We start from the raw sequence: 22,629 nt of genomic DNA on the forward strand, positions 1-22,629 counted from the left end.
CATGGGATCTAGTCTATGATATAAAGCTAGGTTTAAAAGCAGTTGGAGAGAAATGAAACATTTGTATACTCACCTCAATGCGTGCCCATGTCTATGTTTATACGAATAAAGACTGAAAGCAAATTTACCTACATATTAATAGTAGCTATTTCTAAGTGATGGAATTATAGGTCATTTTAATTTTTTTCTTTTTCTTTTTTTCTTTTTTTTTTTTGAGATAGAGTCTTGTTCTGTCACCCAGGCTGGAGTAGAGTGGCACAATCTCGGCTTACTGCAAACTCCGCCTCCTGGGGTCAAGTGATTCTCCTACCTCAGCCTCCCAAGTAGCTGGGATTACAGGGGCATGCCACCATGCCTGGCTAATTTTTTTGTATTTTTAGTAGAGATGGGATTTCACCATGCTGGCCAGGCTGGTCTTGAACTCCTGAACTCGTGATCCGCCCGCCTCAGCCTCTCAAAGTGCTAGGATTCATATTTTTGTATTTAGAAAATTTTTCCACAATGGTTATTACTACATTACTTCCATACTCAGAAAAAACTTATTTCACCTCAACATGCAGAAGCATAATTTAAAAGCTTAAGCAAATCAGCACATACTCAACACCTACAGTTGGTCCTGCAAAACCCACTTAAGTTATCCCTCCGCATAGCTGGGTTTCACATTCCGTGAATACTGTAATTTGGATCTGTGTTTGGCTGGGAAAAAAATCCACATACAAGTGGACCTGTGGCATTCTAGCCTGTGCTGTTCAAGGGTCAACTGTATATATTTGGTGATGAGAATTAACAAATACCATTTTGTCATTAAGTATATGAAAGATTAACAAAATTATTTGTTTTCACTTAGTCATAAAGACATAAATAAGATTTCAAATTTAAAACAAAATTTCTAATTTTATAGTCCATATTCATTTCAAACTTTTTGAACCTTCAGCTCATCTTGCTGCATCTTCAGCATGCTCACATGACTTCCTAGACATGATTTCATTCTATTTCGACTCCTACTTAGCTAACCTTTTCTTCTCAGTCTTTTTCACCGACTCCTCTTCTGCCACCCATAAATGCCCATATTCTCCCCAGTCCCATTCTTTACCTTTTCTGTCCTTGAACTAACATGCTTCAAACTCTAAGAACTATATTTCAACAATGCTTTACAGATTTTAACCTCCTGAGTTCTAAAATACATAGTTTCACAGTCAATGAAATAATAAGGTACGTGCCAACCCTAAGATTGTCCCCCAGCCCTATTAACCTATTTTTAGATGCAGAATGGGGTATCTCTGAGGGTGTATCTCAGTCATAAAATTCAACATGCATAAAATGAAACTCACCATTTTCCTGTAATTTTAAAGCCTTATTACCAATCAGCATTCTAAAATATTAACATCTTCATTTCCTTCTCAACTGCCCATCCCTGCATTGATATTAATCAATCACAGTAATTTTTCCTCAAAATAGATTTGTTTTTCCTTTAATTTTAATTAAAATTATATTTTTCAATATTATTATGTTCATATTAGTAAATAATGATAAAAGTGTATAGTAAAAGATCTCCTCCCAACACTATCCCTTCAAAGGTAACCACTATTATTATTTTTTGTGTGTCTTATCCTTGATAACACAGATTTAAGCATATACAATAATATTTCTGTATTAGTTTGCCAGGGCTGCCATAACAAAGTACCACAGACTGGGTGGTTTAAAAGACAGAAATTGCCTTACAGTTCTGGATGCTAGAAGTCTAAGATTAAGTTGTCAGCAGGGTTGATCTGTTCCAGGCCTCTTTCCTTGGCTTGTAGATGTCTGTCTTCTCCATATGTGTTCACATCGTCTCGGTCTGTACACACCCATGTCCAAATTTCCTCTTCTTATAAGGATACCAGTCATCTTGGATTAGGACCCACCATAATAAACTCATTTTAATTTAATTCCCTTTGTAAAGATCCTATCTCCGAATACGTTCATATTCTGAGGTTCTAGGCATTAGGACTTCAACATATAAATTAGGGTTGGTGGGTAGGGGAAAGGGCATAGTTCAACCCATAAGAATGCCTTTTACGCAAATGATAACATAACATAAATACTGTTGTACTGACTTAGAGAGAGCACTTGTTCCATCCTGCCTTCTCTATCTTCACTGCCATTTTTGTCATCTTTTTTCATGAATTTTTGTAACAAATTTTTAAAATAGAACTTTTAAAATAGAACTTCCTGTCATCAATTGATCTCTGTACAAATCTATCCTCTAAAACTGTTACCAAAATTACCTTTCTAGATAACAAAGTCATGTCATGTCAGAGTCTAGTCCTGTCACTTCCCCTGTTTAAAGACCTCCAATTGCTCCCCATTGGCTTCAGAAAAAACTGTCAAGTCATTATTACGAATTAACGAGGTCCTTCAAAATATCACCTAATTGTCCCACTTCCTCTGTGCATCCTAAATTCTAGCCAACTGAATGTTCTAACATTACCCCACCACCACCACCACTCTAAGCACTTGCAAATGCCATCCTTAACAAGTGCCTTGCCTGGGCCAGTCTCTCCCTAAACATTCATTCTTCATGCTCCAGGCTCAGGCATCTTGTTTTTTGTGGCTCTTTTCCTGATTTCCACGGATAACAGATGTTCTCTTCTTTGGGAATCTACACAGCATACGTGTAGATCTTTATTATAGTATTGAATCATTGCATTGTATTATCTTATGTTCACATTTTTCTCCCAAAGTCAGGAGAGGTAGCTGCAATAGCAGCAACTGTAAATGATTGACTTTTCTATCCTCATTATCTACTACAGGTAATGGCAAATAGCATATGTATTGCATATAGCAGATCATCTAACACCGTTTAATGAATGACATAAAGAATAAAGCCCCTTCCCTTTAAACCATTCTCAAGTTTAAGCATGCATAGGAATTCTAGTTTTGGCTTAAGAGAGTTGAGACAAAAAAAAATAAGCTTTTGCAAAAGAAATCGTCCCCATTTTTACAAAAGTACTAAACTGAGATGAAGAAGTCCATCCCATGGCTTCCACTCTAAATTATCACATTCTTCATGATCATCCCCAACTGCTTAGAGAGGACTTAGTAAGTGGTCTGTGAACAATGGAGAAAGTAGCAAGAGTCACAAGACATCCTTGACTTTAAAAAAGTGGAAGGAATATTAACTAGATCCTTGGAGTACTCCAGAGGCCTCCCAGCAAAAAGGAGCTACTCTTTATTCACCTAGATTCAGGTTTTTAAGAGTCATAACTTATATATGTGCGTGTCTATATAGTGTATAACCCTATGGAGACACAGTCATGTATATATGAACTTGTTCCATCTGAGTCAGATAGCTAATGTCATGAGTTCACTTGTGTGTGACTGACAGTAATTTATTTTCATGTTTCAGTTATTTGCATTCTTGTATGTTTTTAATCTATCCTAGTCCTGCTCCAGTCCCCTTAGAATGAAACATAACTGAAGTAAGACACAAAAATATTGTTTCAGTCTTCTTCATGCCTAAAAACTGCAGGCATAGCAGTCATTTATACTTCTGTATTCCATAGAAGCAGCACATGTCAGATTCCCTAATATAATGAGACAAAGTCATGAGGGAAGGGAACCAGCTTCAGTCATCGCCAGCTCAGCAAAAGACATCATGATCTCATATGGTTTGGCTGTGTCCCCACCCAAATCTCATCTTGAATTTAGCTCCCACAATTCCCATGTGTTGTGGGTGGGAGCCAGTGGGAGGTAATTTAATCATGGGGGTGGGTCTTTCCCGTGCTATTCTCGTGATAGTGAATAAGTCTCACAAGATTTGATGATTTTATAAAGGGGAGTTTCCCTGCACTAGTTCTCTTCTCTTGTCTGCCGCCATGTTTAGTACCCTTCACTTTCTGCCATAACTGTGAGGCCTCCACAGCCATGTGGAACTGTAAGTCCATTAAATCTCTTTCTTTTGTAAATTGTCCAGTCTCGGGTATGTCTTTATCAGCAGCGTGAAAACAGACTAATACACCATCCATACATTGCTTAGTCAAAATCCAGGTGTTCATTTTCTGTCTACCTCATCTTCCCTATATAATTCATTGGAAATTGATCAACCCTAGAACATATTATAAATCAGTCTCTGTATCTCATTTCCACTATTACTCCTTAATCCAGGCCACTATCATCTCTTGCCTTTACTACAACAATTGCTTTCTAGTCATTGTCTCTATTTCTACTTGTTTCCTTACTAAAATCCATTCTCCAAACAAACGTTCATAGTTATCTGCTTAGAAAGGTAAATCAAGTCATGCCATATGTCTGTATAAAACTGTTTCAAAGCTTTATTCTGCACATGGAATAAAATGCAAACTCCTACCCTTACAAAGCCCTGAATGGTGTGGCCCTTGCCTTCTTCCCTGGCATTATCTCTTCCCATTTTCTCTTTTGTCAGTATGCTTCTTTGAGTTCCTCTAATACCAATATGCAAACTTGCTCCCACCATAGGACCTTTGAATGTTAACTTTTACCCTCAGAAAACTCTTCGCCCAGACCCAGGTTTCTCAACCTCAGCGCAGTTGACATTTAGGCCAGACAATTTTCATGGGGAGTGGTCTTGCCTCCATCTTCTAGATGCAGGTGGGACCCTCACTCCTAGTTATAATGCCCCTAAATGCCTCCAGACATTGTCAAATTTCTCCTGGTGGAGCAAAATCTTCCTCTTTAAATGACTGGCTTTTTTTCTTTAATTCATTCAGCATATGTTCACAGGGCAGCTCCCATGTGCCTCATACTGTTTTTAAGTGTTGAGGATACTAAGAGAACAAGCCAGAAAAGAATGCATGCCTTCAGATAGCTTAAATTTAAATGAAAGAGATAAAAAAAAAAAAAAAAAAAAGAATACAATCAAATCTATCCAAGGTAATAACTTAAAGTCCAGCTCCTCGGAGGGCCTTCGCTGACCACTGGAATTATAAAAGCAATCACATCTCACTTTCTATCACATCACCCAATTTTTATACTATAGTAGTTAGCATTATATGTTATATTCTTATTGATATAGTTATTTATTTATGTATCTCCCAGTAGAGTATAAGCTTTATGATAATAGGATACTATTATAATTTGTTTCGTTCAACACTGTATTTCCAGTATCTACAGAATAATGCCTAACACATAGTGGATACCTTTATACAGATATACGACCACTTGTTGAGTGAATAAAATAAATAAACTTAAGAACAAAGAAAAGTCCTTGATTAGCTGATACTGTACAATTTTATGCACAGGAATAACCCTCATCAGGGTTGAATTAAAGATGATCTCAAAAACATCAAAATAATAAGAAAAAATACATGAAAATTGCTATTTCCCCATTATTGTTTTACTCCACCCAAATGAAATCGATAAATGGCTTGAAATCAAATCATCAAAATCAAAGTAAACCATTGGGAACTATTGTTCAAATAAAGAAAAAGTAAAAGTAAACTCACTTTAGAAAAAAATGTCCTAGAAGTTTAGAGCTAAAAGTAAACTAATTGCGTTTCTTCCCTCAAAAAACTTACCAAAAATTTAATTCTTTGTTTCAAAGTGAAAATCTTTGCCAGGGTGGTTTGTTTATTTTATTATTTGTGTTTGTCAGACTACTAGTGTTACAATTTGAACAAGACTTTACTTGGTTTAATTTTTTTATGGAGATGTCACTTTCAACTGGTATTCCACTTGAAACATCTAAAAATCATTCATTGTATTGCCTTTTAATATTCCGCCTAATGAAGAACTACTACTAGGCTAGAAGCTCTAGGAGGGCAGAAATCTGTCTACTAAATACTAATGGTATTTGCTACCATTATATCTCCAGAGCTACCACATGGCAAGACAGATAACAGCCTTTGTTGAATAAACTGAAAATAAAATGAATAAAAACTAAGTTAGTCTAAATTTATAATGGAAGCTTCTTTCAGCAGCACTCTTATCCAACAAAAAGAGAAAAGGCAGACTTCCCCTCATCAAAAAGGCTAAATAAAAATGGCACTATTACAGCTCATAAAAGGAGTATTTGTTAGGTTATCCTACATGCAAACATCTATTAACTGGTTCTTTACATTGAGAAAGAATTTAATCAGACTTTGATAAAATTTAGCTACATATTCTTTACTGCAGTATAGATACCCCTCAGAAGTTGGAATCAATTAAAATTATGTAAGGAATACTATAGTTTATTAAATGACTGAGTATAAATTAATTGACATCTTCTTGTACCCTAATACTATAAGTATTCTTACCTTTTCAAATATGTTTATGATTTCTTTTGACATGATAATGTTGTTGTTTTTGCTTCAGTATCCCAAAAGGTGGGCCTTGGCTTAGATTTAAATATATCTAATGTGGAAAACTTTCCATGTTAAGGGTGACACCATTAGAGTGAATAAAATAATTAACAAGTAGCTATAGTCTTCACCACTGTTGCCCCATGGTGGATGTTTTGTTTCTGGGACATTATGAGAGAGATGTATGCATTATAATTTCTATAGTGAGTGAAAGGGTTATTCTTGTTACCTTTTCAAAAAAGTATTGCTCTATAAAACATCTTATTTAAAAATGTCACCTTTTAATGGAGACTGTAATTTTAGAAACTTTTTCCAAAACTATTCCATCCACTTACTTATTGTACTTGAAATATAAAAACCATTATTTTAAAATATCATGTTAAATCTGCTGCATTTGGAATGTAGTCAATAATAGTTATCCTAAAACATGGCATTTTTCACTTGTCATTCCTTCCTCAAATATGCACTACATTCCAAACTTTGAGCCAACAGAATATTAGGTAGTCTACAAGGGGCCGGTCAATATGTAAACAGGGAAAAATACAAAACTGAGTGTGTGTGTGCTAGGGACAGATCTAAGGACAGAGTATCTTGGATGCAAATTATAGAAGTTCTTCATCCAGGTTTGGTAGGTCTAGAAATGTTCTCCAGTTTTAATTCTCGATTCTAGAGATCACCCAGTCAAACTCTGTTGAAGACAGGCTGCTAAGCATTACATAAAAAAACACAGGCCTTAGAGGCAGTGAGAAGTTAAGTTCAAATTTTGACTCTGCCACAACTAGAGTATGTGGTGTTTGACAATTAATTTCTGAGTCTCAACTTTTTCACATGTAAAATCAGAGTTAAATAATGTTGTCACAATAATTTTGTAAGAAAGATGTTTACACTGTGCCTGTAAGAAGATGTTCACTAAGTAGCAGGCAATAAATCATAATCGGCAACTTTTTAAAAATGAGTAGATGAGGAAATAAACCAAAAGTGGTAGCCCAATTTCCACGAGTACTTGGGAGAATCAGCCCACATAACATCAAATCACTGTGGCTACACCACGCTTTCCTAGTAAATTTTAGTACAAAACAGGAAAAGGTTTTAGGTTAATTGCATTACCCAATAGTCTGGAGAGTATTTAAACAAGCTTTGGAATTCATATCTACAAGAAAACAAATAATGTGTTTATAATTATTTTGATTTTAGAATCTTTATGCTTCTCAAACAAGCGATTCTTTTTAAATGAATGAATGCATTTTTAAATGAGAAACATGTTGAGGAGAGCATTTTTTCCAATATAAAGCCCAGATTAAATATGTAAGAGTTTAGTATTTGATTAACCTTATGTTTAAGACACATTATTAAGTACCTTAAAAAGTACAAAGTATATAAAATTTCCTAATTGTGAACTGGACTATCAATATACAGATAATTGAGATACAGTGACCTATCCTTTTCTTCCGATCACTAGCTGTATTTACACACTGGCATGAGGACACTGGCGTCATGAGACGGAGCAAATCACTGGTTTATAGAAAATGTACTCACTCTTTGCTTTTATAGACATTGCCAAACTTATTTTGAAAACTTATATTCTACGCACCAGCAGTCTTTCTTTAGTTCTTGTGAAATAGTTTTTACAAAAAGTGAAAACATTACTCATAAGCAACTACAGAGGAACTATAAAACAAGCTTAGTAGATTAAAAACATTAAACATTTACTTTATTTAGAAGTAAATGACTACATGTTGTGTACCTTCCTTGTGGCTGACTCTTGTATTGAACAAATTCCAGATCCAACAGCTCTCTCAGAAAATAATAAACATTTCCAACCCCTTTGTAAAAATGTGCAGATATACATGTTTTAGGTTAATGTACAAATGTAATAATAACAAGATTACTATTCGTAAACCACATGATTCTTAAATCTTTACTGGATTTTAAAAGAACATGTTTGAAACAACTTTTGAAGTGATATAAACCCTTACATATTGAAATGCTGAATATTAGTTTCCATGTTTTAAATTTATAAAACTTACAGGATCCTTTACCAGATTTTTTACCTGGGATCTGATTCCTATTCTAAGCCTGCTTTTTTCAAATCATCTAATGTTATTTAGACATAATCATCCCTTTCAAGCCACTGACTGACTCTATATATCCTCTGTCTCAAACATTTACATGCCACCTAAAAGATTATCTACTTTAATCCACACACTGAATGTACATTACATATGTCTTTAATTCATGAGCTCTGAAAGGCTATAGTATTGCTGAATGGATTATCTCCTTGAATCCCTTATTGGCAGTTCTAGAGGTGTTTGGTGTTTGCCTTTATAGCCCTTCTTCTAGAATACACAAAATTATAGCCTTGCAAAAGAACCATTTGTTGAATTATATCAAATGCCCCTGGCACTTTTGTTAAAAACAGATTCAACAGTTTGTGGGCCTGAATTAATGCACCATGACAGGGTCAGAAGAATCCATCAGAGATTCTGAGGGGAAACAAACCAGGCTCTAAAAAACTCTTGAAATAAGGCAGGTAGAGAAACTGGTCTAGAATTTTTTAAAGTGACTTGGCCAGAGAACCTCCCGTACACAGCTCTGCTTTTATCAAGATAAAAACAATTGAGAGTATTTTGCATGCAGATATTTGTGTTATAATTCTACAAATAAACATTAAGTCAGCAAAATACAAATTTTGCAATTACTTTGTTGAAAAACAAATGATCTGCTTAGATTAGTTAAAGCCGACGTGGATCCCCAGATACTATCCTCAGGTGAGGTACCAATGCAATGAATGACCTTCAGTGTAATGGAATTTCATGCTAGCTGAAACTGTGTGTGACTACTGGTTGCCAACTGGAGTAAAGGCATTGTTTCTCCCTCCGCACTCAATAACTACGAGACTCTAAAAGGTATTTCTTCACCTTTCACATTATTGTTACTCAGTGCTTCTGCTACAGATAAGGGCAAAAGAATCTGTAAACTGACCAGTTATACTACGTCGCTTATAAGTAAAGAAGAAACAAATACTTCTTTTGGGCAGCTAATCAGTTTATAGCATATATTGACTGCTGTTGGCAGAACTTTTCAGTCAAACTGTTTTGTTCTGCAAAACCAGATCGAGTGTCCTTTTTATGTGTTTGCTAGAGGATTGTTTCTAATGTAACTTTAAAACCTAATTCACATTTCCAAAGTACCAGAGCATAAAATGGCATGAATTCTAACAGGTAAAATAATCCAACATGAAAAATAACTTTATGCTCTTAGAAGTAGGTGACCTTTACTAACTCACATTGTTTCTTGAAAAATGAGATTGACTTTAAGTGGGCATGACAACTATTTATTGATAGCTAAACTCTCCAAATCAAGTGCTATTCATTTTTCCTATTTTAAAAAGTCTACCATTTCTACTTTTTGAACATTAATAGTAAGAAACACTTCTCTAAACCCTTCCAAGCTATGATTGTAATATTTGTCCAAATGCTCTGAAACTGATTCACTGATAGCAATTTAAAACAGCACTTAAAAATAGAGCTCAGTCCTCACTTGGCTATAGTATGAAATATTCAGAAAAGGGAAAAGGGCATACACACATGCACAGACTTATTCACTCACACATCTCCTGGAACTAATTAAAAATTAAATGGAAACTGGCTAATATAAATGGAGGAGAAAAGTTTCCACGCACAGCAAGGCTCTGTGAGTACTGTAAAGGCTGGAAACATCCTAACATATGCAAAGGATCTATTTAAATACATTATTTTAAATTAACCTTCATAAATAATAATTCAATACATTCATATTTTCAGATTTTAAAAAAATTTACTTATTCTTCCCTCCCTCAACTAAACAAGTATAAGACAGCATAAGACTTACATCTTTATTTGCCTCAAAAAATAACTTCCTAAACAACTAAGCCATTGTTCTTGTCTAACTTCTGAAGTGGCAGGAAAACTACATTCCTGGGACCTACATAATCTTTGTGCCTGACCCCCAACAAGAACTTTTAAGTCAAATTCACTTACCCCCAGAGGGCAACACACTATTGTATCCTCTCCACTTTCTAGCCACCTATGAACAATGGATAGTAATTGCAACTGTCACGGGCAGTCAGTAGGAAAAGTAACTCAGTGCTGTTTTCTAGGTTTACTGCCAAACCTGAGTTGAACACCTAATAACCATGCCCTGAACAGAAGAAAGACCTACAGTTGCTTTTCAAATGCATCAGAAAACAGTGTTTTGAACAGAATCAGAGGACAATAACCTAACTTGTACTCTGAATGTGAAGCTTAAAAACTCAAAATTAAAGACAGAAACTTCTTTTGTGATTGTACTGTAGCTTCCTAAACTAACCCCCAAGGCAAGCCTGAAAGGGACAGCTGAGCTTTCCTCTAAGCTTGTCATCACTGCTGTTGCTGCTTTTAAGTTTGACTTGTGAAGGAAAACGAGGGAGGGAAAAAATGTTTGTCCTCCATTGGAATGAGATCAGAAGGCTTGGAAAAGGCAGTCTTCGCTGCTCTACTCTGAGTTATTACCTAGGTCAGAGGAGAATAAAAAACCTTGGAGAATGCATCTTATGCCTCAGGGGTAAATGGGTTAAAATCCATCAAAATAATATCAAGGACCTGCTGCCTCTGAAGATGAAACTTCTCAGTTCTCCTTAAACTTTCTCTTCAAGCTCTTTAAGGCATATTGATTCTCATTCATTTGAATTTCATTCCACTGTAGATTTTGGTTACTGAATTTGTTGATTAGCACCAATTCATTTTCTTATCACCCTTTCACAGGTAATCATAGCCTAAATACATGTAATTCCAAATGATCTGCATGAAAAGTGAAATATTCAGCCAAACATTTTCCGGAAGTTTTTAGATATCCAGAAGTTAATGTCATGTAGGCCAAACATTTAAGACCGATGCTTTGCCTTTCTCCAGGATACACTGATGGAGTAAAGCCTTAAGAGAGAAAATTGCTTCTCTCATTGGGAAAACACTTGCACAGACACACATACGCAAAAAAGTTATTTATACATATATTTCTACATCTATAATAATATAAATCTAGTGATGTCTTAAATGTATATTCAGCCTCTACCAAAAATGTACACAGTAATATATAACTAAATATTTTATACTGATGACTAAGTATCTTGACTTTCTCAAAATCCTACTGTAGAACTCAGAATCTTAAGTGTCCTACTAGCAACAAATAGAAAACCATAGACTGCCTACTGTGTTTTGAGAAAACATACTTTTAAATTAATTGAAAGGATAATTTGCTTTTATTTTATATGAAGAAATTAAATCTTCTCCCCTTGTTATTGGTAGGAGTTTATTACGATATGAATAGTTTTATAGAACTTTTCTTGGTTGGATGTAATTGCTGATTCAAATAAAACCAAAACAAATTGTTACCCTGACTGGTACAAAACAACCTTTTATTATGCTCTCCCCATTCGTCATTTCTGGTTTTAAATTTAGGTTCTATACACCCATATTTCTTATATATACATTGTACAAAATCTTATAAAATACAGTTTTTAACCTTGCTATAGGTACATTCTTACTTATAAAATAAACCATTTAATTTTTTTAAAATGATGAAAATCAGAGCCTGTTAGAGGTATAGTTGGGGTGATTCTGTTGAAAACATTTCATTTATTCCATAAGGCACAAAGAAAGAAAGAATATAAGAACCCTGCTATATCCTCCTTCAAGATAGAAAGAAGAAACCCCAAACATAGAGAATGCAAGAAGCAGAAGAGGTGAGGGCAGAAATACTTTATCACCATTACTATTTCTGAATATCAACTTCATTTTGCTACATTTTGGATAAAAATAATCACACCGTATTACCTTTTATTTCGCCAAAGTTTCCCGATCCCATTGCAAGAAGCTTGTCTTTCCAGTCCTTTGAGAGTAGTTTTTCAATACTGGGGGTTTCTAAGTAAAGAAAAAAAGAAGTAAGCAAATCAACATGACTCTCCTTACAATGGAGCTCATTAAAAGTCTATCTGCTAAAAATAAGGCCATCCCTATCCCAGCCCCACTTCATAATGGCTTCATCAAAAAACTGATAACAGGGGTGGAAAAAAAGAATGTGTTTTGTCACCTGCTGTTTCAAAATCATTAGCTTTTTCCTCTTGCGGAACAAAGCCATACTAATTCTTTATGACAATGGGTACACATAAACCTTGCGGTTCATTGTTTTTCAATTTGGTGAACAAATTCTTGCTATAATGGATGCTTGTCAATTTCAGGGTGTTACTCTGCAGTCAAAAAATAATTATGTTGATAAAATGCAGAGTAAAAACAGGCAAAGAATTAGCTCTTAAATCTGCTACATGTAATTATATCCCTCTGTGTGTTTACAATTACATCCACTTTATAATATGTGTTTAACAACGTGTGGTGGTAAGCACACTGTCGTAAGATTTGCCAGTACCGCGAACATAAAAAAAAAAAAAAAAAAAAAAAAAAAAAAAAAAGTTGGTATAAAAGAAGCTTTAAAAAGATTGGAAAATCTAGAGAAGTGAGGAATGCTGCCTATAATGGAAACCTATTATTTGCTTATTTCAGATTTGTATCACACTTTTAAAATGCCCTGTATTCGGACAGGGCACACACATTTTAGAAAGCAAGGTGCTGCTTTAGTCTGGTATTTGTTTCTACATATAACATAGTTTTTGACCTTTCCTTTTGTGTTGAACTTTAATGTATAAGTAAATATAAGTGCCAATAAAAACTCCCAAACATTAAACTCAGTTTCAAACAATATAATTGTATATTCTTGTCAGCACTTAGATGGATACACAATTACAATGGCTTTCAATCCCGCGATTAGCGCAGCATTCACTTAGAAAATGGAATGTACTAAAAGATAAGTGTCCCAGTATGCTCCATCTAAATAACAATACCCACACTTATTATACAGACCTAAGACATACACTGCCATTCTCCACATTGGTGTTTATGTGTATTTGTGTTTGTTCAGGCATTTGTTTACCCCCTACTAGGAGCATAAAGGGGGTACATGTTAACTTATCAAAGGGACCGTCTGGCCTAGAGACCGTAATATTATTAGAAACTAGTTAATTTTCCCCACAGTAAAATGCATTTTAGAGAGTTTTCATCATCATGTTTAGTTAATGCTGTCTACTTTTTCCAGGGCCCCATCTAATTACAGCGATCAGCTAGCAGAGTCAAAAAGCCTGTGTGGAGTTTTCAACAAAGCAGAGGTGCAATTTTCCTTGGGGAAAAAAAATAACAATATGGAACACTTCCGTCTCACATGTCAGAAACTTGTGGAAAATAAAATGGTGAAAGTCTCTGAATGATTATTCTTTTACATAGTCTATATGTATACATATATACATATATGCAAATATGTATATGCACTTACAACAACTTAATAAATGCACATTTACCTACAGAATGAATTTGAAATGAATGAATGCAGTTGAAATGAATGAATGAAAAATGGATTTTTTCCTTCGGAACAAAATACATAGCTTTATTTTTCACATTTAAGGAACTAATACTGACAAATTTACTTTTAATTTTTCTTAAAATATCCCAATTTCTATATGGTATTGTTTCAGAATATTAACAGCAACTCTAGGAGTCATAAAACAGAGTAAACATCTTCATATTATAACCAGTATTTCTCTTCATTGAGGCTTTAAACGTAACTTTGAAATACTTCCGCAAGGACTTCCAACATTTCCACATTCCCAGTAAACAGTTTGAGAGTAAAATTATTTCTTAAACCTTATCAGAGTAGGTCAAACAAACACCACTGTTTCTTTTTTCCAGCACTCTACAAAAATTCTTGAGTAGCATGTAAACAGGGCACAGCCAATACGGTATTTGCAATAGAGTACTGTCAGTCATTAAAAGCTAACAAACCTTTGCAAAGCAGGAATGCAGCAATAGAAATCCATTGTGCACTAACAATAGGCCCCTGAACCTCCAGGCACCAAAAGCAGACCATTTTACTTTTAAGGTTATTGTCTGCAAAGTCCATGACAAAGCTTTTCCCCTGCAGCTAGACAAAATATTCACTGTAGTGTGCTCATAAAGAAACAGAAGTCTTCTGTCTAAGTTGCAGAGTTAAAGAAACAGCAGCCAGATTTCTGAAACCTGCAGAACATTCCTGGCCTCTTTATTAACTAGCATAAAGATATAAGGCTGGTAAACAGAGCCAGTTTGTTCAAGTACTTGACTTTTAAGCACACACTACAAAAAAAAAAAAAAAAAAAAGAATAACTTCTTTAAGACTAAGTTATTTTGAAAATGTAAAATCAGAAACATATCTAACTCACGGTTGTCCTGTCTGTGGATGAATAAAGACACTCATACTTACAACTTAGATGACGTATATACTTTAAATTCAGATTCAAATACATTTATTTAGCAGCCTATGTACCAGGAACTATGCTAGAGGTTTTTTATCTGTATTCTCTCATTTAATGATAATAACCACTGAAGACTTAGATTGTGTAACATCTATGTTACAGGTTTAAAGAGATGAAGCAGCACCAGCAAAAATAAAAAAGAGAATTGCTCTGAGGTTCCACAAAATGTAACGGGCAGAACTGATGTCTTGAAGTAAGTTTTTTTTTCTTTTTCCTACACATTCCTAACTCTCTTACCAACAACAAAACGATAATAATAGCTACTATTTAGAGGGCTAAGTGCTAAGCAAGGTACCAGGTCCTTTACATGTGATATCTCAGACTTCTCATAGTAATCTGCTGAATTAGATATTGGTACGTCTGTTTTACCATTTAAGAAACCAAAACTTAGGAAGTTATCATGACTTGCCCAATATGGAGCTAAATTCTACCTACTGGATCCCAAAATCTTTGTTCTTTGCAGCACATACATTGCTACGGTTTGAATGGGTCCCCCCAAAAGCATGTGTTGAAAATTTAACCCCTAATCCAAAAGCGTTGGGAGGTGAGGCCTAATGGAAGGTATTTAGGTCATAAGGGCTCCACCCACATGAATGGATTAAGGCTGATTATAGAAAGGCTTCAGGGTACAAGTTCCGTCTGTCTCTCGTGTGTGCACTCTCTTATTCTTCTGCTTTCCACCATGGGATGACGCAGCAAGAAGGCCCTCACCAGATGCTAGCACCTTGAGGTTGGACTTCTCAGTCTCCAGAACTGTGAGAAATAAATTTATTTTCTTTATAAATCATTCAGTCTGTGTTATTCTGTTATGGCAACACAAAACTAACACACACACACACACACACACACACACACACACACGCACTCTCCCTCATTTAATCTACAAAACAGTCCTGGATAGTAGGAAAAACGATTCTTACTAACTCCCTTGGATGGATGAAGTAAAAACTTGATAAATGTTCTAGGGTAACACATATGTATGAGCAGCAACTGTGGAATTAAAAGGTAGGCTTTTTTACAGTTTTTGTTTTCAGGGTGTGGTCCAATTATATGCCTTGCACTCTAGGATTCTGGATAATTTGCTGACAACCTATAAGTATATAGCAGAGATATACAATGAAATTATTTTTACTTATATAGTAGAAGGAATATTGGGCTATAACTCAAACAACCTGGGTTCTCTCCAAGACAGTGACACTGGCTAGATTGGCCTGTGGGGGTGAGGAGGGAAGGGGATCATAAGACATCATTTCACCCACTTCACCCCTCTCTCTGAATTTCTGTAAAGCTAAGAGCTTCAAAAAAAATCCACATTCAATACTCTACTAACTGCTAGTTTCCACTGGTAGTTCTTGAAATAGCAGTGAGAAATAATCTCATAATAATGAGCACAATGAATGGACATATAGCAGTGATTACATTTCTCTGAAAATGGTAAAGATATGGTAGAAAATTCATGTTTCTACCATATGTAAAGGACCAAATGGCAGAAGCCCAATATTTACAATATACCTGTTTGTTAACGTGTGAATATGAGTAAAGTGAAATTTGACACAATTATGTAAGTGTAAGTGCTGCTTCACTGCTTATGGAGTGAATAGATAGTAATTATCTATTAAATATTTAATTTTCTAAAATAAGATTTTAAAAATGCACAAGCATAGAATCGTATTTTGTACTACGAATATGGTACGTGGGGTGCCTAGTTATTCGCAAATGTTCAAATTCTGAAGTTTCCTTTATTTTTTTTTTAATTTTTGTGGGTACCCAGTAGATGTACATATTTATGAGTTTCTTCTATTTTCATGTTAAGATGTGTCATGTTTTTCACTTAACTCTAAAAGATTCTCCCAAAAATTCCTCCTCCTGAGAGTTCATTCCCCCAAGTACTGGAATATCATGATTACCTTCAAAGTAAGATCTAGGGCTCCCTATATTAAAAATAAGTGTGAGTTAATAATCATTATTTGCATAGCATTTCCATTTACAGAATGCTGCCAGATACAATTTTGTCAGTGGCATATATAATTGTTATATCCATTTTGCAGATGAAGAAACTAAGGCTCAGAAAGATGCTTTGCCCAACATCAGCTCATCAGTAAGTAGAACAGATGGAATATAAAACCAGGTTCTCTTAATTTAAGGATCTGTCTCTTTAGGGGAAAGGTAAATGCTTATATTTTAAAAAAGAAAATAAAGTTAGGAAATAGGATGGATATAAGACAAATTAAAAATAAAATATACCCTTCATCATCAACACACTAATATTAAAGATGAGTCTAACTGGATCGCTATTGTTTCTTTCTGCCAACAGGACCCTTCTAATACATTTGCTTGCTTTTCCCTTCTCGCTCTTGCCTCTTTTGCTCACATATGCTTCCTCACATCAATGCCTATGGCAATCCCCACCAGTGAATGGCCCCCCCAACTGTGCCAGCCATTGTTACAACAGCATCCTGCCTCTTTAGGGCCTGTTCATTCCCTGTAACTCTCACTCCTTTTTCCCTTTAGTGCCAAACACTCTTAAGACCGACCCCCTCATCTGGAACAATGAGACCTAGAGCCTCATGCCAACATATTGTAATTCTCCAAAAAGCTGCCAGTGCCAAGAATTAAACCACATTCACTCCAGTGCAGTAGCTTTACACACAAGCTCAGGTATTTGCTTTGTGTTTATGTAGGTTTTTTTCCTTAATCTCCCTTCAGCTGCTGTGGCAGAGCTCATTGAAAAATCGAACAAACAAAAAGTACGTTATGTATGATATTTGACTTTTAAACAAAGTTGCAGGAGTTAGGTTATACCAAACCTATCACTGTTTATACTTTAATTTTGTAGCTTAAACTAAGCTGTGCTATTCTTGACATGTGATAGTGTACACATTGAGGAATGGAAGTTGTCTTCTGGAAGTAACTAGATTTCAAAATATACCAATATCTCCTTCAAAGTAAGAAAGCAAAAGCATATGTAGACTATTCATGCCATAAAATAAGAATTACAGAGCTGAGAAGGTCTTTATACATCATTTAGATAAGCACTTCATAAAAGCAATTGAGGAAAACACATATCTGACATAAATGGAACATAAATGGTTTGGCTACGTAAAACTAAAACAACATATGCATTCAATTGTCATGCAAATCTAATTAACACTAAACAAATTTATATTTCCTCTCTACAAGATTTAGATCATTTTATGTACTAACAGACTGGCAATTTTTAAGCTAGTTACAGATTATATAGTATTTTTAAAATATTTGACCAAGGAAATTAGTGTTGGGAGATGACTGTGTGTATGGCTCAATACAATTTGGGTAATAACTGGTTTAGACCAAACTTTTCATTTTACAGACTAAAAAAGTACCAATTAGAGATGCTAAATAACTTGCCTAATATCACAAACCTATATAAAGGCAGAACTTGCAGTCCAATTTCCAGTTCAGTGTTCTTAACAGTATATCACATACTACCACAAAGTTTTTTACATAGATGGCCAAACTCTTGAAAAATGAAATTGTAGTTCTATTTTATTCACTTTGTCTAGCTTAAATTAGTAATTATTTGATAGGTGGTACTGGTGGCTAATCTGTTTTAAAACTAAGTATTATTAACTCGATAATCTGTTTAAATTAGGTACCGTTAACTCGATGTTCCACTCTTGGAAGCTTTCATCTGGTAGCCCCATGAAACTGAAGAATAAATACAAGTTAGTGCATTTATTTAACCAAATTTATTTTTCTTCAAAAGGCTAATTACAATTTAATATGTTGCTATTTATTAAGTTACTTATAATAAAATTATTTTTGAGGGGAAAATTGAGCTAAATCTGGAAATCATATATCAGTAAGAGTTCACTTCATGTTGACAATAACTGCATATCTACACAATATTAGGGAGCAAATATTAAACAGCACAGTGTAAGTAATATTGACTTTTACGTATCTGGAAAGCTATTTGTACACTAAAAACCAGAAGACCCCTTAACAGTCCCCTTAGTCAAGTATTACAGCTAGTCTGCCACTGGACATACCAAGTTCTTCTAGGAAATATCAAAAAATAACCTGGGAACAGTGGTGGGCCTACAGTGCCAGCTACTCAGGAGGCTGAGGCGAGAATATTGCTTCAGACCAAGAGCTTGAGGCTGTAGCGCACTTTGTTTGCACCTGTGAATAGCCACCACACTCCTGCCTGGGCAACATAGGAAGATTCCCCACCTCTAAAAAATTAGTAATATAACACATACCACAACAAACAATGGAAACACACAAGAAATTCCATAGCATTAAGACTTAGATAAGCTTTATTTTTATATGTGATTGTCCTGAAGTGAATTAAACACCGGAAATACTTTACGTTTAGTATTGCCAAAATACTTGTTTGTTTTCACTTGAAAGTTAACGAGAGCTTGTTAATACAAAAAAACACAATGTCTTTGGCTGACTCAAGTTTTACAATTTTTAATGTGGAGTTTTTAGAAAAATGTAAATGTAATGTAATACTTAAATCATTAGTCATAGGCTTAAATTTTCTTGTTGCATCAGCTGAACCTGCTCAAATATAATTGGTGTTATATCACATTTTAGAAGAATATCTTTTATCACATGATTATGCCATAATCAATATGGTATCATTACTACATATCAATAACCTTAGGTTTACTCCTCACAAGACATATTTTTTACACAAAAATCTCCACTAAAAGATAGGCATTATTCATATGTGATAGAATAATGATTGTTTCATCCACTCTATCACTTACAAAGTAACTGCATTTTCTTACATAGACTACAACTCTTTGTTTTGTTCTTATTTCAAATATTAAATCCCAGCATTTCAACAAGAAATTGAAGAGCTAGTCCTCATGCACAAAATCTCCTTTATGTTTTACTACTGAATATTTACAATGATAATGTAGTGTCACATATAACCTGACTTCATCACTTATTAAGTTTTGTGCCCTTTGGCAAGTAATGTAACCTCTCTATGCTTCCATTCACTTACCTGCAAAAGAGGCTAATAACTGCACTTACTTCACATGCTTGTTGTGAGAAGGAAATGAGATAATTAATGTAATGCCATTAAAACAGTGCCAGGCACATAGTGACACCCAAAAATGTTGACTAACATTACAACTACAACTTACTATAAAACAACCTAGGAAAATAATTTCAAAAAATCAAGTAAAATATGCTTCACCTTGCCTGTCATGAAAACTACCGCAAAATCAAAAGTTTCATCACAGAGTAATAGGTCTACTTGTACCCATTTTTATGATAATAACAACCTACTATTAATGTATCTGGTTATCTACCATTCCTATGACTTCTTCAGTTTGATCTTATCAATAAAGATGATAAAGGAATGTAGTAAGTATGAAGGACTGGGGAGGTACCACTTCTATTAAGTTAATGTATAAAATGCCCATAAACGGCACAAATACAATTAATTTTTGCCTTTTTTTTTCTTTTTTTCACAGTTGTCTTTCTAACTTCCCAAAGGTTCTATTAGGTCCTCAACAATATCTAAAGCTTTTAAGCCAGTGCTGTTGACAAGTGAAAGAGAACAACAAATAGCTTTGTACTGCTCTTTTCCCAGGGTCATTCAACCAATGGTAATAGTTATTATTTTTATATATTAGCACTGAGCCCTGTCCTCTATCATGGCTAACTCACCCAACCCTCCTGACAGCAAAAACATTTTAACTTTTAATAAAAATGGGAGAGTGCAGCACTCTTGTGTAAGGCTCTTTCAGTAAAGTGCACAGCTAATGAATATCATCCATTTGGATTCAAATAATTTATGATGTCAGCAGAGTGTGGGTGGGGAGATGTGAATCAAATTCTAGCTATTAGTTACAATGAGAAGGGTGAATGTGGAGAATAGGAGGGTTACTAAGGTGAGAGGAGTAGAATGAAAAAGCAAAAGCAACTTAATAAAATATTGAGAGGAAAAATATTTATGATGTATCCATAACAGTCCACTTATAAAAATTAAAATATTTCCAACAAAAGATTTTCATGACTATTTTTGTTGTCCATCCATCAAATAACCAACTTTCTTACAGACCAATTGTAATAACTCTGTTATTTTCCATATATTCCATCTGAAATAGTATTTTCTCAACTGTGTACATGTGAGATAGAACAAAATAATAGAAAAGAATACTGTAAGAACTATAAGCTATATATTATGTCATAAAGTATATGAGAATCAGGCATTTAAAAGCATAGTTAAATTCACAAGGCAAATTTATAAACAAACTGAGGAAAAACTTAAGATATCTTAAACATATTGCAGCTTAGTAAAGATGAGAGTGCATAGTTCTGAGCAACTTATATATGCCTACTGATATATTTAAGAAAAAAACTACCTAAATATGTATTTGAATTATAAAGGAAGCAATTATCCTACTATAAAAAGTGAATTCACATAATCACTTTGTGTAATTGGATGTCTAGGCCATGTTGAAAACAAAAATTAATATTTGCAGAATTTTGTTATTGTTATTCAAAATTGTTAAAGTGGGTGGTAGAGATAAAGAAGATGCAAGACGTATAGAAATAGAAAACCATTTAACATACATTAGAATAAGAATTTCAATACTTAAAAAATATGACAGAATGTTTTACCACTGGAAGTGAGAATTAAAGCACATACAGCCTGATAAAGCACTACACATCCTGAATCTTCTCCATCACAACATATGTGAAAACAAATCACAATCTCAGCCTGACAGATGCCTGAGAAGATACGAACAATAAAAGCTGACATGATTCATATGATAAATCAAAGATTGTGATATGCAGGTAGTTGACTAGTTGAGCTGAAAAGCTAGTTGAATTATATTCAAGTTATATTTTTATGTTCTAATATACAGAATCAGATTTTAAAATTAAAAAAACCCTCTGATTTGCTTAAAATTATATATTAAAATTTGTATATACATACATATCTTTCTCAACCAAAGTAGTCCATCTGCCTTAACAACTTGTTTATTATTTGGTCTCTTATAACCTTTCATGAATTTCACATTTTTGTCATTTTCAGAGCAATTTTAGGTAAGAAAATACAATAGCTTTATTTGCAAAAGGGCGTTTAACGTTCACAAACTTCGATACAATCTAATCAACAAGGAAACCTGCAGTCGTGTGTTAGCTATGATGTTGCTGTGAAGTCAAAAGTGTAAAACAGCCAAAAGAAAAAAAAAAAGAGTTTTCCTTGGAAGTATTTTCATATTAGAGGGAATAAGTGAAATAAGTTAAAAAAGAAGCAAACAAACAGCAACAATAAATAATTAAAGGAAGCCTGGATACACAGAAAAAGAGAAAAGCAGAGTGTGGAGTTTTACTTTTCCTGTATCACCAGAGACTTCCCATTCTTAATGATAAAGGCAGTGGGTATAAAATTAGTTATGTATAATCTTTTGAAATATTTATTTAATTTCTGAACTTTATGAAAAGTATTATCTTTGCTTTTAATGGCATAAAGTACCATTAGAACTATTAGACTACTTTCAAAAATTAAAATACACTTTATTTATGGATACTGCCATCTTCTTTATTTTGCACAGTTCACACAAACATGCATGCTCGCATACACAAGACACAAAGGATCAAGAGGCATCATATCCTATTTGTGTATTCATTCATTTATCTGACAGTCATTGGGTAAGCCCCTACTATGGCACTGTGATGAGAACAAAGACATGGCCTCTGTACCTTAGGAAACTCACCATCTCCCGAGGAAGATACACCAATTGTGACCATCACTAAAACCATTTATTCAAATTGCTATAGTGTCACTGAGTTGTTTTCCAAATGTTTCATTTATTGAGGCAAAATTAGAGCTAATGACGCCTTACTTGAATTATTAAATTAGTGAATAGTAAATAAATGTGCAGACAGACTTTTCTGAATGCTGCT

The 22,629-nt window shown here is 34.4% G+C and overlaps 1 protein-coding gene across 17 annotated transcripts in view; it reads right to left on the minus strand.

Annotated features, from left to right (window-relative positions):
- Positions 1-22,629, minus strand: part of SOX5 (SRY-box transcription factor 5) — a 1,035,411-nt gene that overhangs the window by 215,214 nt on the left and 797,568 nt on the right. For all 17 annotated transcript variants that reach the window (XM_054526954.2, XM_054526957.2, XM_054526958.2 and 14 more), the window contains one exon: positions 12,149-12,235. In XM_054526954.2, coding sequence (XP_054382929.1) covers positions 12,149-12,235 — 87 coding nt within the window. The remainder of the gene's footprint in view (positions 1-12,148; positions 12,236-22,629) is intronic.

This window comes from Pongo abelii, chromosome 10, assembly GCF_028885655.2.
Source record: "Pongo abelii isolate AG06213 chromosome 10, NHGRI_mPonAbe1-v2.0_pri, whole genome shotgun sequence".
In the NCBI taxonomy this organism is placed as follows: Eukaryota; Metazoa; Chordata; class Mammalia; order Primates; family Hominidae; genus Pongo; species Pongo abelii.